The sequence below is a fragment of the Botrytis porri genome (genome assembly GCF_014898465.1).
Source record: "Botrytis porri strain MUCL 3234 chromosome Unknown BPOR_004, whole genome shotgun sequence".
NCBI lineage: Eukaryota > Fungi > Ascomycota > Leotiomycetes > Helotiales > Sclerotiniaceae > Botrytis > Botrytis porri.
This window is the reverse complement of record NW_024066078.1, coordinates 1,639,018-1,656,027: the sequence shown is the minus strand read 5'-3', so window position 1 is coordinate 1,656,027 and position 17,010 is coordinate 1,639,018. Positions and strand designations below refer to the sequence as shown.

At 40.1% G+C, this 17,010-nt stretch overlaps 4 protein-coding genes across 4 annotated transcripts; 1 reads left to right on the top strand and 3 right to left on the bottom strand.

Moving 5' to 3' along the window:
- Positions 1 to 7,346: 7,346 nt before the first annotated feature.
- EAF01_003431 (uncharacterized protein) lies at positions 7,347 to 9,158 on the bottom strand (the record flags this gene model as incomplete). Its single annotated transcript, XM_038911685.1, has 1 exon — positions 7,347 to 9,158. One exon carries the CDS (start codon positions 9,156 to 9,158, stop codon positions 7,347 to 7,349), a length of 1,812 nt encoding a protein of 603 aa, XP_038772920.1.
- Positions 9,159 to 9,537: 379 nt separating this feature from the next.
- EAF01_003430 (uncharacterized protein) lies at positions 9,538 to 10,647 on the top strand (the record flags this gene model as incomplete). Its single annotated transcript, XM_038911684.1, has 1 exon — positions 9,538 to 10,647. One exon carries the CDS (start codon positions 9,538 to 9,540, stop codon positions 10,645 to 10,647), a length of 1,110 nt encoding a protein of 369 aa, XP_038772919.1.
- A 1,733-nt stretch (positions 10,648 to 12,380) lies between these two features.
- EAF01_003429 (uncharacterized protein) lies at positions 12,381 to 13,961 on the bottom strand (the record flags this gene model as incomplete). Its single annotated transcript, XM_038911683.1, has 1 exon — positions 12,381 to 13,961. The coding sequence occupies one exon, from the start codon at positions 13,959 to 13,961 to the stop codon at positions 12,381 to 12,383; it is 1,581 nt and encodes a 526-aa protein (XP_038772918.1).
- A 797-nt stretch (positions 13,962 to 14,758) lies between these two features.
- On the bottom strand, positions 14,759 to 15,449 carry EAF01_003428 (uncharacterized protein; the record flags this gene model as incomplete). Its single annotated transcript, XM_038911682.1, has 2 exons — positions 14,759 to 15,341; positions 15,439 to 15,449. The coding sequence occupies 2 exons, from the start codon at positions 15,447 to 15,449 to the stop codon at positions 14,759 to 14,761; spliced, it is 594 nt and encodes a 197-aa protein (XP_038772917.1).
- Between the last annotated feature and the right edge of the window lie 1,561 nt (positions 15,450 to 17,010).

Sequence of the window (17,010 nt, the reverse complement as noted above, 5' to 3'; positions counted from 1 at the left end):
TAAAAGTAGTAAATAATAAAATAAGAAAAATGGTGATGTTGATGAGGATAATAATATAATAATAACAATGAAAATAGAAATAGAATTCGAATTCTAGTTCTAATTCCAATTCCAATTCCAATTCTAATTTCAATAAAAATCAATAAAAAATCTGGTAACGGCGGGGACAGAGACAAGAGATAATATAATAATAAAATAATGATAAAAAAAAGGAGGTACCTAGGTATGTGTGAATGCTGTTTTAGAGTGAATTTGCTTCTTGGTCAGGTCAGGCAGCGGTTAGACTTGAATGTTTCTTAGACTGATGTGAATAGTCCTGATTGGTGCCAATGGGTCTTGATCTTTGTTTGTATTGCCTGATTCTTTTTTTTTTTCTTCTTTCTTTTCTTTTTGATCACCTACCTGGGATTCTCTGTTTTTGTTTAGAGTGATGGTAGCTGTGTCTGCGTGTACTAGTGAAGGAGGCGGGCAGTCCCGGGAAGCGGTGGTATAGTGAGAAGTAGGTACATGCGTCCTCTTTTCAATAGTATCAGATTTCGTCGGTGCTAAAGAGCTAGAGTGCTAGATAGCTAAATGGCTAAATAGCTAGATACATTTCTGCTGCTTGCCTTTTTCTCTTGTTCAGGTAGAAGTTACCAGAAGGATACTATCATTCATCAATTGACCAATCATATCATGATATGCTGATATAATGTTCCAACCATTCGTCAGCCAGGTAGATATATTGGAAGGCAAAATCAAAATCCAAATCAAAATAGCTGTTGAGTGAGATATGGAGTAACTATTTTTTCGAGGCTTGCTTTGCTTTGCTTTGCTTCGGTCGGTGAGAACCTAATAGAAGGGGGGGACGAGATAAAAGATTGATTTCAATTACTGTACTCACCCTCATCATCATCCCTAGGTGCTCATAGCATCCATCCCTCATACTCACACGCACTCACTCTTATACTCACCACTCAATTGTCTCATTGTGATGGATACAAATCAATCAATTGATAACTCAAACTCTCATTCGACTCAATGAGATCATCTACCCATATCTTAATGCTTCGGACACGCCAATTGAGAACTGAGCCCTCTTTTTCTTTCCGTTCATGGATGATGGAGACTGTGGCAGACTTTTCAGATGAGTTGGGTTGCGAGAAAAAAGACAATTGAAACGTGTGGTTGGTCAATATGGATGGGTTGGTCGAATGAAAGAGGCGAAAGAAGTGAAGGAAGATGTGTAACAGAAGATGTGACTCACCATGAGGGAACAACTTGGAAGAAGTTCATGGTTGGGTTTAGCTTGGTGGGATAATTAATTCATTGGTTAATTAATTGGCTGGTGATATGATACATTATACTATGTTAGGTTTAGTCAACAGGTCAGGCTGACATCTGAATGCACTAAGGAAATGTATCAGGGAAATGCAGCAGAATTGGAAAATAAAATATTGGAAATTTATCTTCATGGGGCAAATATTTGGTAGTAGAAGAGAAATGAAAAGGCATGATTGCATAAGTGGGAATTGACCAAAATAATGCATAGATGCTGCTGCTGCTGCTGCTGCTGCTAATGCTAATGCTGCCTCTTGCTTGCGTGTGTTTGCCCATGGACCATGGTGAAGATGCTTGATGAAGATGCATGTGGGGAAAGCCGATACTCTATCATATCTTACATGAGGCTTCACTTCATTCATTCATTCATTCATTCATCCATCCATCCATCCATCCATCCATCATGAAGAAATCAGATTTCTCGTAAACAACAACTCAATTGATCTCAATTGGAAACAATTGTCTCAATCATAATCCAATTCATTCTTATCATCCGTAAACGTATCAATTTGACTCCATCATCAGCTTATTTTCTCTCTCAATTGGTCCAAGACATCCCATCCATCCATCCAACATCCTTTGAAATCAGGGTGTCCAAAAGTCTTGATTCCATTCATGCAATTTTGAATGTGTCTCGTCTATCTATCCTCATGGTCGCCAATGACCTCTTCAGTACTCACCTCCTCTCCACTATATCTTACTTCGCCTCAATTGACTTTATCCCGTTCTAGAACTATGATAGATATATGTTTTGTCTTGCCTTGCCTCGCCTTGCCTTCCGTTGCGTTGCTTTGCTTTCCGTTGCTTTCCTTCGCCTCCCTTTCCCTTTCCCTTTCCCTTTCCCTTTCCCTTCCCCTTCCTTTCCTTTCACAACTCAACCAGCATAATCATCTCCAGTTTCATTACAACCATACTCCGTAACTCCACATCATCCGCAACCCAATTTGCAATTGAGTTCTGACAAATGTCTCTCCCCCTCCTCTTCTATCCTATTCGACTTTATCCCACAAGCCTCCCTCATTTCCCTTCTTCAACGTGTTTCAACCTTACAGCACTTTCCAAGCACCCGAACCAACTAGTGAGTTCATCCTTTGACCATCGTTCGTACACGTGTTTCCACCCCATTCCCAATCATGTCGGACTAGCCATCGACCTACATCTACCTAACCCTCCTTTCTCTCCATATCCGAAAGCCCAATGATGCACACAAGAGTCCTTCGTAAAACAACTGGACTTTCGCAATTGGCATCTCTCTGGTGTCATGTCCCATCTCCAAATCATCATGACGTACCCCACTCTTCTACAGGAACTTAATCACTTGTGGTGTACAACACAGTACTTTCCCTACCGTGCTTGAGTAGCATTGCTTCGCTTCATTGGTGATAAATGCGCGCTTCTTCGCTCTGGGGTGGAGAATGTTGTGCTATTCGTCTCGTGCATGCAGTTTGAATCTATCATGAATCGTTTATCTACACACCCCCTTACTTGCGTGCTCTTCTCATTAACTTTGGTTTGAGACTTCAGAGAGCTTAGAGCGATTTGGATAAGCTTGACTATAGATAGAGATGTACTCGAGACTAGCTAGGTACGAATCATGAGTTAGATAGAGGAAGAAGGTTCTCATGAAGTGATCATCCGTCCCTTTGAATCTACCATACAAGGTTTAAATCCCCATCCTCCCCCCCCTTCTTCACCAATAAAAAGGTCATCTGCCCCTCCAATTATCTCTCTTCAATTCATGAATCAAGAAGAGATTCAAATCTGTTCTTGCTAATATCTTTGAACAAGCGCAGAGACCATCATCCCTATCATCACATGCAAACATTACGATCCCATCTTGTCTCACCACCCCACCATCCCATTTCTATCGCCCCGATCATATGATACAAAGTCATCACCTCATCACCAAGATCACCTCACCCCTTCTAACATAGCACATAGCACATAGCACATCTCAACCAACCTTCCTAATCTTCCCAATCCAATCCCCCAATCTCTGTCCCATCTGTCCCATCTCTCCCATCTCTCCCATCTCTCCCATCTCTCCCATCTCTCCCATCTCTCCCATCTCTCCCATCTCTCCCATCTCTCCCATCTCTCCCATCTCTCCCATCTCTCCCATCTCTCCCATCTCTCCTCCCTCACCTTCGTATTCCCCGTCCTCCCATCCCGTACCCCCCAACCCCTCTTTCCCATCCCCGAACCCATCCGAAAAGCACTGAAACATGCACCTCTCGACGCATCTAAATGAAACAACCCAAACACCAAACACAACCCAAACCATCACAAAAGCATCTCCGTGCATACATTGCCCATTCACCCAGTTGCACATCCCACTTCCTCCATCCATTTCTTAGTTCGCCCGCTGCAACCTGCACAGAAGTAGAAGCATAAACACGACATCTCTTCCCATGCACGTCCAGTAGATCTAGTATACATGGCATGCATATATCAGCTTTGCATAGGTAGGTAAGATTACTATTCATCGATTGAGGTACGGACTGGACTGTGTAGATTATATCGCCATCCCATTTCATTTTATAGCCTTCTCTTTTTACGACCACACTATCTATGATCTACCCATCTGAACTCTGAACTTACCTCCCTCCTATATAACCATAATCATAATCTATCATGACGTCGAAATTCAATCTTCACATCTTCACACCCCATCCCATACCCTCCCAATTTCGTATCTCGCCTCGTACTTCGTAAACTCGTCGTCATAGGTATCATAGCATAGTATATTATACCACACCATCCCACACCAAGCTGAAAACCACCCCCATCTAAACCCACATCAGCCTCTACAAAAAGATCACATGTACCCCCAGTGCCCCTTGAAATACACAATATCTACTATCATCTCTAAAACACCTGTAGATATCAATTACATCATTATACCATCTCACTCTAAACACCTACCTACCTACCTATCTATCTACACATTTCAATATCCATCCCCCCATCTCAACAACCAAACAACCAACCATCAAACCTGTCAACTCCCCCCAAACCCTCAAAAATCAAAATAAAATGAGAAGCCTCCCCCATCACACTCCCCGCCGTAAACGCCCACCAAACCAAAACTGACAGCCAGCCCATCCCAGCCGAGCCTAGCCACGCTTATCGATAAGAACAATAGAGGGGTAAATTTTATAAATTCCCCCCAAAATCGAAAAATGCACCTCGATAAGTTTCATGGGTAGTAGATAGATGAGAAAAGTTGGAAGGAATGGGAAATTGGATTGGGAATGGAATGGAATGGAAAGGAAAGGGAAAAATGGATGTGTCTTTTTTTTTTTTTTTTAGCTAACGAATGGATTTTGGATTGTTAATGTTTTGTACCTAATAACTTGTAAGTAATTAAGAGAGGAGGAAGGGAGCGGTCAACATGTTAGGTAGTTGGTTAGTTTTTCTCGATTTCTTTCTCGTCACTTGATTGAGAGAAGAAAAAATATGTGTAGGTATGAGAAGGGGAGATAGGATATCATGATTGATTGATTGAATTTTCATTTCTCTATTGATTCATCTAGCTGGTATTTAATTGTAGAGACGCAGCACGCGGGCGTTTAAAAATGATTCTCTCTATTTTAGGAGCGGTAGTATGATGTGATTCAATCTATCTTCTCATATTACCTACCTACCTATAGAGATAGATAGATACTACAAACATTCTGTATCTACAAAATGAGAAATTCACAAAATGAGAAGTGTCTATGAGTTTTGTTACCTAAGTATTTATAGGTTACTGCTACCTATGAAGTCGGATCAAATAGATCCTCCAGAGTGGAATTTCTGTGTTTTGCCGCTTGTATAATAGTGAGTATCGTTAATCTAGGTAGGTATATCTATCTTTATCATCAGAAGTCTGAATGCATATCCCAATTTCCTATTCCCAATGTATATCTAAACCAAACACTGATTTGGTGTTCCAGTTGTAACACAAATATTGCTTCTTATGCTCATTCAAAGCATCATATTTCTCCTCACAGCTCGAGTAAGAACTCCATACCAAACAGAGTCTATGAAAGTTCAGAAGCTGTTATTAGAAGGGAATAGGGGGTACGAGGAGAGAGAATATGTATATAATTCCAAGTTCACATCATAGCATACCTATTCTAGAAATTCTGTTTATATTCATATATATACCGATATGTTATAATCAAGTCAAGTCAAATTAAATCAAATCAAATCACCAAAAGTCCATCGAAATTACAAAATACTCAAAAAATCGTTTAATTCAAAAAACTTACCTCTGCGAGCAAGAACCGCATCGTAAAACTACAACAACAAAAGGAACCCGGAAGAAATTACCATTGTATGTGCCTCTCCTCCTCATACTCCTTCTCTTTCCCCCTCTAAATCCCATCTATACCGAATCCTCAAAGCAAAAATCGTAGGACTACTATAACAAAAGAAAAATGGAAGAAATTACCATTGTATTTGCCTCTCCTCATCTTCTCTAACCTCCTAACCTCCTATCTCCTCGTCTTCTTCTCATTCTCCTTGCATCCCCCGCACAAATCGTTCTTGCGAACGATGTCCTGATGGTAGTAAGGACAAGTGGTGGGTTGGATGTTGGAGCGGCGAGCGTGCTTGCATCTGTCGACCCAGTAACTGGGGTGGCTGCAGCGGGAAACGGTTTTGATGGATTTGCACATTTTTGGTTGGGTTGTTCGTTTGTGTGTGTGTGTGTGTGTGTGTGTGTAAGTGTAGTGTGGTGTGATGTGATGTGTGTGTAAGGAATGAAGAGAAAGGGTGAATAGGGTCATTAGAGGGGTTGTATATACCTTCAAGGAAGGTACTGTTGAGAAGTTGTTCTGAGATTGTGAGATTTTATGGGAGGGAGTTGTTCATCATTCTACTTGACAGAATGGATATTCTCTCTCTCTTTATTGTATAATCCATCTGAATTTATGAAACAACATGGGTAGCTATTGAAGATACATTCTGGCAAGTATCTGAAACTAGATCGAAGGTCATATGAGAATGTAGTGGATGTAGCGACAGAACCATCGGAAACCGATAGATTCAGTTATGCCTCCCCATTGTTCAAATTCTGGGTTCGATTAAACTCAGGAAACTTCTAGAGTGCAAGATGACCATTGATAATGTTTCGTCCGGAAAGATCAAGATGCTCGTATCTGTAGACCTCTCTCCCCTTCTGATAGAGGGTGAGTAGAATAATATCAAGCATCGCATTTTGCCAGATTCTCAGAGGAGAAACTCAATTCGGAAAGTACAATGTCATTCAGGGGACGAGAATATGAATGAAAGAATAAAGAATGTCTATCCCTCTCATAAGAAAGCACAAAACAAAGACTCTTTAATCCCATCCATCGTTTCCCATCATTTTTCTTTGTCTTTCTCTGTCCCATCTCAAAGAAAGGATACCACTTCTCATTCGATCATCCTTGTCCATTTGATTTCCATTTCCAGTGATACAATTAGCTAGTGTATTAAACTCCCAGCCTTGCGTAGCTAGAGCCTAGTCTAACCCTTCCAAGTATTTACGTATAATCTCTCGATATTACTCATGGTAGCCTACTAGGCTACAGTACATCTAAGATGCGGGGCGACTATGAGTATCCCATGACGACATCTTTCCACTTTCTATGTATGTAATTTGCAGCTGGCCATGCTCTTTGGATCTAAATTGGGTGTACATTTAGTAATCGTACGCGTTCATGATGATCAAATGGAACTAGCATGGCCTATTCCACTTGGCAATAATATAGAAGGTAGACTTCTACATGCGTAACCTCTAGTCAAAAACCTTAAAACTTTTGAGAAGCCTTAGTTTTGATGCCTGCCAAGTATTGCCTGATGTCCATCGAGTGAACAGACTCGCCTTGTCTCAACATATTCAAATCTCGAGAGGTGCAGGGAGAAATAATTGATACCCTCCCTCTTTCCATACATGGAGATGTATAGAAAGGTCACTTCTACATATGTTAATGAGTAGTGTATGATGACCACATTTCCACTTCAGATCCCCAATGTCCTTATATATATGTATAACACTATGTAAAATCATATATGACCAATCGCTGCTGTATACCCCCATTCCCCAACCCAGGTCTATTGGCTTCTCTCGCAGCCAATCCGTTCTCATCATGCGCACTGTTAAGTAATTGCCCAGGACTCGGTTCCTCTTCGTCGCACTCCCACTCACAACCAGATTCCTCCTCGCTCGATTTCAGTACTATGACCATTTCCTCATCAAAACCAACCCAGATTTTCTTTTCTAGATCTTCTTTCATCTTCCTCTTCTCGGTATCATTCATTTTTCTCCCTTCCCCTTCTCCACCTCCATCGCCATTGACCCTTTCTTTCCCCTCGCCAACCCTCACACTCCTTTCTACCCTTGACCCCTCTCCCTTCCTAAACATACCCGGTTCCAATTCCCAAACCCTCAACTCTCCTCCCCTTTCACTAACACTCACTGCCTTACCCCTACTAGTAATACTTGCGAAACTAATCGAGCTTGTATGTCCGAATAATTTCTGGGGAGAAGAAAGAGTAAGCGAGGTGTGTGTACTAGTGCAGAGGTAGAGAGAAAGGGTATTATCGGGATGTGTGGCCAGGATATAGGGGTGTGCGTAAGAGAGAGATGTTGGACGGGGTAGAGAAGCGCGTGGGGCAGAGGAAGTTAGCGGTTGAAAGCCAGGGGGGAAAGAGGAGGTTAGACGGGAGTTTTTTAGGGTTGGGAGCTCGAGCGAGGAGAGAGTGAAGTGAAGTTCTTGAATTGAGATGGTGTGGCCGCTTAGGTAGGTTGGGAGGGTGTAAACTATTGAGGCGATGATAGTGGATGGCGTGAGACGGATGGATAGGGATAGTGGCGGCCATGAAGAATGCGATTTGAGAGATGTCAAGAGATGTGGACGGATTAATTTATCCACGTTCCCTTGTTTATTGTTGCTCTCGTCCTCGTCTTCGGACTGTTGTATCGATCCGGTAGGATTAAGCGTATAGAAAGAAAGAAGCTGCCTTTCTGTGATGCTCAATATGTATGGATATGCATAGGCTATAGCACTTAACATCCCATTACTGCTCGGTGGATGCCTGTATTTTTTCACAAACATCTTATTTTCCACATCGAGTACCCAGGTTCCCCAACCTCCGTCTTCAAACCCTACCACAATCCCAAATCTTCCTTTCTCTCCATCTTGTTCATCGACGGCTAAGCACGTAGGTATCCCCTCTAATCCACATGTCGTAATCAATTCCCTCTCCTTAAGACCCCAAGCCTTCAAACCCTCATTCTCACCAACCGTAATTACCACTCCTCCTGCTAACCTCACCAATACATTCGGTACATTTCCTCTCTCTGCAATTTCAATCTCTTCAACCTCACATGCACCCCTTGCCCAATTATGCCTTAGTTTATACTGCCTCTTCCAATTGGTTTCTCTCCCATCACCTCTACTTCTCAACCCTTCCTCATCTAACCATCTACTCCTTCTCGAACTGAACCGAAACCTTTCTTCATTCTCAGATTTATTCCTACTCCCTTCTTCTCTCAGTTCTCCCGTACTTCTTTCTTTGTTCGATTTCTCCCGGCTCTTAATCCCCGGGATACGCAATGCGCGTGGTAACACAAATCGAGAATAGTATAACGATTTCCATAGTTGAGAATCGTGAGTAAGAGTATAGAAGTGTTGAGAAACAGAGTGGCAGGATAGGAGAGTCTCAATTGGTAGATGATGAAGGATACGGATGAGGAGCTCCGAGGAAAGATGAGAGATGTGATCGCGTTTGTTAGGTGGGAGGCAATGTTTCTTCGTTATTGGTAGATCATTTTGAGACGTACTCGATCTTCGACGTTTGGGCATGATGTATTACGGAATTCTCCTCAAGAGAAACCGCAGGGGAAAATCTAACACACTTCTCTACTTTATTAGTACTTCGTCAGTACCTATGGCTATACATCTCAAGATTTGCCCTCGCGCTTCGCCTTATCAATTTTGATATACAGGGATTAATGCAATGGAACGCGGAAGCTAACTTATTGCCGACCCACCACTAAAATTCACGTGCGTGTCCAAATCTGGGGCCGAGGCTGAGGATCGAAATTAAGCTCCAACCCCCCTTTGCGACGGCATATCCAAATCCAACCTTCACTCACAACCAACAAGCGCGTTTCATCTTCATTCTCTCCACAGAATCTCTTCAGTCACAACGATCATCTTATCTCATGAATAGATCTCAATCATGGACTCCCTAAAAAGTGTGCGGGAGAAGGTCCCTAACGCGCTACACCTCTATTCTGACTTCATCCTCAAAAATCAATCTTCCGTTACCCAAATCGAATCCGCTTTGCGCTCTCTAACATACATAATACCCGGCCGATTTCGTGATGCCGAACTCGCATCCGAATCTCTACATTCTTCCATTCAGTTACTTTCACTTTACCATGATACCCTTCTCTCTCGCGCCCTATCCAAACTCCCCGGTATGCCCAGACAAAATGCGCACAATCGATATACCAAATATTGGGTCAAGGGCAATCGGATGTATAGAAGAATTGCCATGTTACTGAGTATGATACAATATACCGAGTTATTATGGGAGATGATGGCCAAGAGGAAAGGAGAGAAAATGAGATGGAGAGTGGTAGTATTCCTTGAATTTATCAAAGCGGTTTGTAAACTGCTACTTTTGAGAATCACCAAAGGACGACCACTTGTTACACCACCTCTTCCCGAACGTGATATCATACCCGAGGAATCACTTACGGAAACCGATGAAATACCCCCTTGGCTCGATACCGACGATACGGCAGCTATGCGAGAAGAAGAGAAACTCCGCAAGAATCGCGAGGGAAAAGAATACAAATTAAAGAGAACAGGCTTAACACTTCCAAATCTCCCAAATCCAAGCGATATCTCAAACTATCTCCTTTCCAAAGTTCTCGTCGCCGATGATATCAAAGCGCCAATCTCGCTTCTTAACCCCCTTACTCTCCCTTCTCAATATGCAGAATATATGCACATTCTTCAACCCGTCATCTATGCCATCGCTCTCTCTCATTACCGCAAGAATCCTAAGTCCTGGAAACCTTGGGCTATAGGTCTCAGCATTGAATATGCTGCACGTCAACTCCGCAGCGAGAATTACAGAACCACTCCTCTTGAGAAAGAACAGTGGAATAAGCGAGGATGGGCAATGGGATGGTGGGCCTTACGAGGTGCTTTCTATGAGAATATTACGAAGGGATTCTTGCACAGAACAAGTAACCGTTTGCCAAGTTTCATTGGGGGTGTTGTCGAAGATTATCTGTGGTTGTGGGATGAGTACTACTTTAGTACGAGTCAGGATTAAGGTTGCGAGCTAAAATGTAAGAGAGATCTGGGGTTTCGCTTGGATTATAGAGGAGACGGATCAGGAAGACGAAAATTCTAATCATCAATATATCAGACTTCCACGTTGTTTTAACACTAGGAGCTTGAAGGCGTCAGGTCTAATCTGGAGATAAACGAGATTGGAACGGAATGAAATGAATACCTACACCTATTATGGAAGACGAAGAGCAGAAGAAAGAAGACTCTGAGATTTCAAGAAGCGAGTTTGGGAATCAAATACTAGTATACTGATAGATATTTTTGTAATTACGATAATGAGTTTTTGTTCATCTGCGGAGTTTTGACTTGGAATTGTGGTGTGAGATTGAAAATACGTGGTTATGGAGTATGATATTGGTATTAACCCCAAGCGTTAGAAGATTTATTCACTGTATTTACAGCTTCCTGCAAATCGTATCTATTTCTTTTTAAATGTGTAAACCCATCTTTCTTTATAATCAATGAAACCTGCCCTATCTATTTACGTTGGTTTATCGTATCAACCCAGATCCACACAACATTGACGTCGCTTCAAACGAAGACTTGATCAACATATTAAACGAGTTTTGGTAGGCGGTCATACAAAGATCTCCCAAATTCTATAGAACTAATGGTCTAGAGTTTTAAACTTTTGCAACACCTGTTGATCCTAAGTCGGCATACTTTACAATAAAGATGAGCTCTAATTCGACTTATCACTTCAAGATTATAATTTTTTCCGAATCGCAATCAATTTCAACAACACCGAGTAAATGAAGCTTTGAATGATTTGTGTAGGGCATTCATAATAAAAATAACTAAAGCTCAGGAAGGCAAGCAAATCAAATGGTAATATACGATATATAATACCTTGAAGAAGTCCAACAATGATCGATTTGCTCTGGAATTTTTGAATAAAAATGTCTTGAAGATTCGATAAGTTTTTCAAAGAAGAGAAATCTGTTATGAAGTAATAGATAATTAGAGGCATATTCTTCAAGAAGATCAGCAACTCCATTCCGAATGTCCTTCCAAAGGTATTTATTCAAACAGGGAAAAGTAGCGTCGTCGATATCTAATAATATATAATCTTTCTGATCATTTCATTTCCTGGATTAGTCAAGTCTGGTACATAGTACTCGGCTTGAAATATATATAGTGTTTACTTCCATAGTCATATTAAAAATACACTCAGCAATCATTGTATTCGAATAGAAGCATAGCCCCTGCTAAGGTACCCTATGTGCATTCTAGAGTAACCTGGGTAGCTTACAAATCATCCCTTATTCGAAAGATACCGAAAAAAGCTTTCAATACAATGTTAAATCCGAACTAGAAATTGAATAAGTTATCTTGATATATAAAATGGATACTTTTAATTATACATAGTTGCCTTTTTATTAACCTCATTAATTATTGTAATATTGCTATAGCTTATACAAATATTGGAATGTGTATAGCCACCCTTTTTAACAGATTGTATAGGGGGAAGTGGGATCGGGATGATAGAGAGCACACGCGAGTCTAAAGCCTCAGATAAAACTAAGGTGGAGGTCGAAGGGGCACAACCGGAAATTGAAAGACCCCAGAGTGTAAACAAATTGGAGTTATGGATGAGTAACAAGAAATAGAGGAGAATTCGTTGAAGGATGAAGTGAGCTGATAAAGTTGTGGTGCATTAAGATGAGAAGATAAGAAGATAGAAAGAGCACACACTGACTGGTATTGAATAAATTACATTTTGATTAGCTTAGAAGCAGCAGTGCTATGAGCTCCTAAGCCTTTCCGTTTTCGACAAACAGATTTGTTATTCTCTTTGCTATTACTATTGCCCAGATTATTAAACTCTGTTAACACACAAGTAGTACAGACTCCTTTCTGATCATAATACTTGTCTTTGTTACATCTACTATCCAGAGCAGTAACACGAGCAACATCCCCTAGCCTTATAAAATGCTTCAATAACACCACGTTTATTTCGATATCATGATGGATTCCATTAGCCCATCGAATCAGGTTTGCTATATCTGAAATAAACCACGAATTTGTTTCCTTCCATAATCCAAGAGTGTTATCGGGGTCCGAATCAAGCGGGTCGTAGAAAAACATTGCAGAGCACCAAAACAGAGTAGCATTAAATAAACTAGTATCTGATTTACGAACACAATTACCAAGAATTGACAACTTGGTAGTTAAATGCTTGTGTTCGTAAACATTCGAGTTTATTCGCATTGTTGTTTGTATCCATTTCAACAATCTCAAGTTGAGAGCTTGCGATATCTTGGAATTATAATCAAATTGCTGATTTGATCCCCAAGAGTCTAAGTTAGCAAGCTGTGCTTTAGCGAGCTGTTCCTCGTCCGAATCCACATCGAAGTTGATTTCGATATATCTCGGATCGTTTTCGACGTCATCCAAATTCACTGGAATATCCAGCAGTTCCTCACAGTCATGAGAGACATTGGCATGCACCATTGTCGAGTTATGACGAGGTAGAATTTGAGGTAGTGTTTCTACAGTTGTTGCTCCGATAATATTGACCGATGATGTTTCCTGTTCGAAGGTTGATAGTGACCGGGGAGCCTGCACTTCCGTGAGCAGATGAGGGTTCTTAGTGTCTGGTGGTAGTAGTGATATTGGACCAAGTCTACTCCATTCCACCAATTCAGGCGTTTGTTCAATGTATATTTCCTTCATATTGGTTTTGTGTATGTTGATAGGAGTATTGCTTAAGCGATTACGAACTTCTTCCAGACCCACCAATGCATAATCATTTGGCTTGATATATACAGTGAAGGTTTTCGTATCAGATAGAGATTCAAACCCATAGATCAATTCTTTTGAGATATGATTTCGAGGTTTAATAGTTCTAGTATTCTTCCTCTTTGTAATAATAAACCCCTTTGCAATTAGATCGAATTGTAGACCAATAACATGCATTGAATCGCTGATTTCGGCATCATGAATGGCGGAAGCATCGAGGTGAGATAAATTTCCGATACTTGATATCAAACGAGGCTTAGTAGTATCCGAGAAGTTGGTATGAGGAGGAAGTTGAACAACCAATAAGATCTCTGTTTTCTGCTTATTGCTTCCAAGCATAATAGACACTTCAAGAGAAAAGTGAATATGAAGATGCCCTTCTTTATCATAGTATATGGCTATAAAAAAGTTGAGATTCTGCCCATTACACCTCAAACGAGAACCTAGTGTACGAGGTGTACCCGATTCATCTTCCCATTTTATAAACACTCTTTCGCGAAGGATAAGCTTAAGTTCGAGTTTCTCAATCAAAATCTCGGTTGAATTCGACATAATTTGCTCCTATGACTATATTTAGCGATAAACATAATAAAAAACAATATTAGCCCACACTTTAGGTGTGATTCCCAACCCGCCCAGGCTATAGAGCAGCCTTGACTCTTGAATAAAATGAAGGATAGAAGTGGTTCACAAAACCTGATATAAGTTGTGTTGGAGTTGGAGTTGTAAACAACAGGCGTTGAAAAGACTACCACTAGAAGGGCTGTTCTAAGCAACAAGTGCTGCTGAAAAGACTACCACTAAAAGGGCTGTTCTAAACAACAGGTATTGAAAAGACTACCACTAGAAGGGCTGTTCTAAGCAACAAGTGCTGCTGAAAAGACTACCACTAAAAGGGCTGTTCTAAGCAATAGGTATTGAAAAGACTACCACTAGAAGGGCTGTTCTAAGCAACAAGTGCTGCTGAAAAGACTACCACTAAAAGGGCTGTTCTAAGCAACAGGTATTGAAAAGACTACCACTAGAAGGGCTGTTCTAAGCAACAAGTGCTGCTGAAAAGACTACCACTAAAAGGGCTGTTCTAAACAATAGGTATTGAAAAGACTACCACTAGAAGGGCTGTTCTAAGCAACAAGTGCTGCTGAAAAGACTACCACTAAAAGGGCGGTTCTAAGCAATAGGTATTGAAAAGACTACCACTAGAAGGGCTGTTCTAAGCAACAAGTGCTGTTGAAAAGACTACCACTAAAAGGGCTGTTCTAAGCAACAAGTGCTGCTGAAAAGACTACCACTAAAAGGGCTGTTCTAAGCAACAGGTGCTGAAAAATACAACTTTTGTATACAATACACTATACGAGAAAGTTTGATTTGTAATGGATATTGTGCGATAGAGATAGAGACGGAGGGGTCGAGGGATGGGGATAGAATGTCAGTGCTGTATGATGGCGTTGTGCGATGGTGATGGGTGATGGTGATAGTGATAGTGATGGCGATGGTGGTGGTGGTGGCGATGGTGTTGGTGATGGTGATGTGCGACGGTGATGATGGGTGACGATGGGTGATAGTGATAGTGTTGGCGATGGTGGTGGCGATAGTGTTGGTGATGGTGGTGGCGATGGTGATGGTGATGGTGATGTGCGACGGTGATGATGGGTAATGGTGAGGGTGATGGTGATAGTGATAGTGATGGCGATGGTGTTGGTGATGGTGATGTGCGACGGTGATGATGGGTGATGGGTGATGTGCGACGGTGATGATGGGTGATGATGGGTGATAGTGATAGTGTTGGCGATGGTGGTGGCGATGGTGATAGCGATGGCGATGGCGATGGCGATGGTGGTGGCGATGGTGATGGTGATGGAAGTGAAGTAAAAATAGAGATAACGATGCAAGTAGAGATACTCCGTCGAGGATAGAAGAATGTAGAGATGACTAAAAAGAAAGAGTCACTATAAGGTTAATGAACAAGTCATTTAGTAGTGCAGGTAATAATCAGGCACACATTTTTTCTGTCACAAGGCCAACACACTGACAACGCATACTTTATGTCCTTCTCTCCAGATCAGTAACATTTCCTATTTGAGAAGAAATTCACTCAGTTCGGAGTACCTACCTAGTACATAAGCGAGTGGAGTATTGATTTGAGATTGCAAATGGAAAAGTAAGACATTGAGGGAATTAAAAATTTGATCATTTCGTACTATCAATCGGACTTTGGAAGAAAAAAGTTTGCTGAAAGTCCGTAAAAATTCAACCTAAAATGGTTCGAAATATTTTAGAAGTGTCGAAATGCCTAAATTAAACGATGTACGAAGTATATATAGCCACAAAAATACAGAACATCTAAGTTTAGCCTCTAATAATAGATGTTACCATACAATCTTCAATATCTGTTTATATATTTACGTTGGCCAGTGGTGTTGATCTGACTAGTAGAACTCTCTCATCTACCAGTCGATACTGATTAAATAGTGTTGGAACGAATGTCTATCAGACTCTATCTATGGATGTCTTTTTCCAGTTTAGTGAACGGAGAAAGCCGGGTACATACATGTTGCCGAATTCCCGTTCCGGTTCCTCGTTCCTGTCAAAATAATTCACGATAGAAGGGTTCAGGAGTTGTCAAGCAGTGTGAGCTACGAAGGTGATATAACATGGTTAACACTTAAGCTTTCCTTGAAAAATATTCTTCTAATTATTCATTACTTTGTAATAGATCCCTCCTTTCTAAAAAGCTCATCGAACCTCTAAGACAACTTCACTCCAAAATTCTCCAACTACAACCACCATAGAAAGCACACTAAGGGCATTAGCCGTATTAGGTAATCAAAACGATTAATATGTATAATCAACTTCATTATATATAGCTTTTAAAGAAAATACGTATTATACTTAATTCAATCTGATAGTTCTTCCTCTATATGTTTTCTATTATATAATTCTATTTAAATCGTATAATTTATAACTTAATCTACGACTATTTTAAGACTCTTAGTATAATAAATAGTAAATCTAATAATAAAAACAAATATTAATATTAGTTTATATCGCTTCAAATTAATATCAAAGAGATAATTTATATTAATATACTATATGATTAAGAAAATATAAAATACTATTTTAAAATACTAAATAACTTTAATAAGAATAATAAAATCTCTTATTAATAATACGAAAATTAATTATATAAATTCTCAAGTTATTAATAGAATAAATCTTTAGTTCTCTATATAAACCTTAATATTAAAATTCATATTATAAAAAATATATAATTTAAAAACTTTTAGTTCATTCTATATAATTACTACTTTTTTCTATTTTTTCTAAATTAAAACAAACTTCAATAATATGATTCAAGTTATTTCTTAACAGCTTTTATTAAAAAATATCTATTTAAAATCATTATAAAAAGTATATCGATTTTAAATCAATCAAAACGCTTGAATCGGTTTCAGTTAAGTAAGTCAACTTTTTTCTATATATACTATACTATGATCCTTACGAAGAGTAAGAATATTAAGGAGGTAAACCTCTAATAAACTATATTATTCTGATCTCTGTTCCCATCCTCATCCTCATCCTCATCCCATCCCCATCTCCA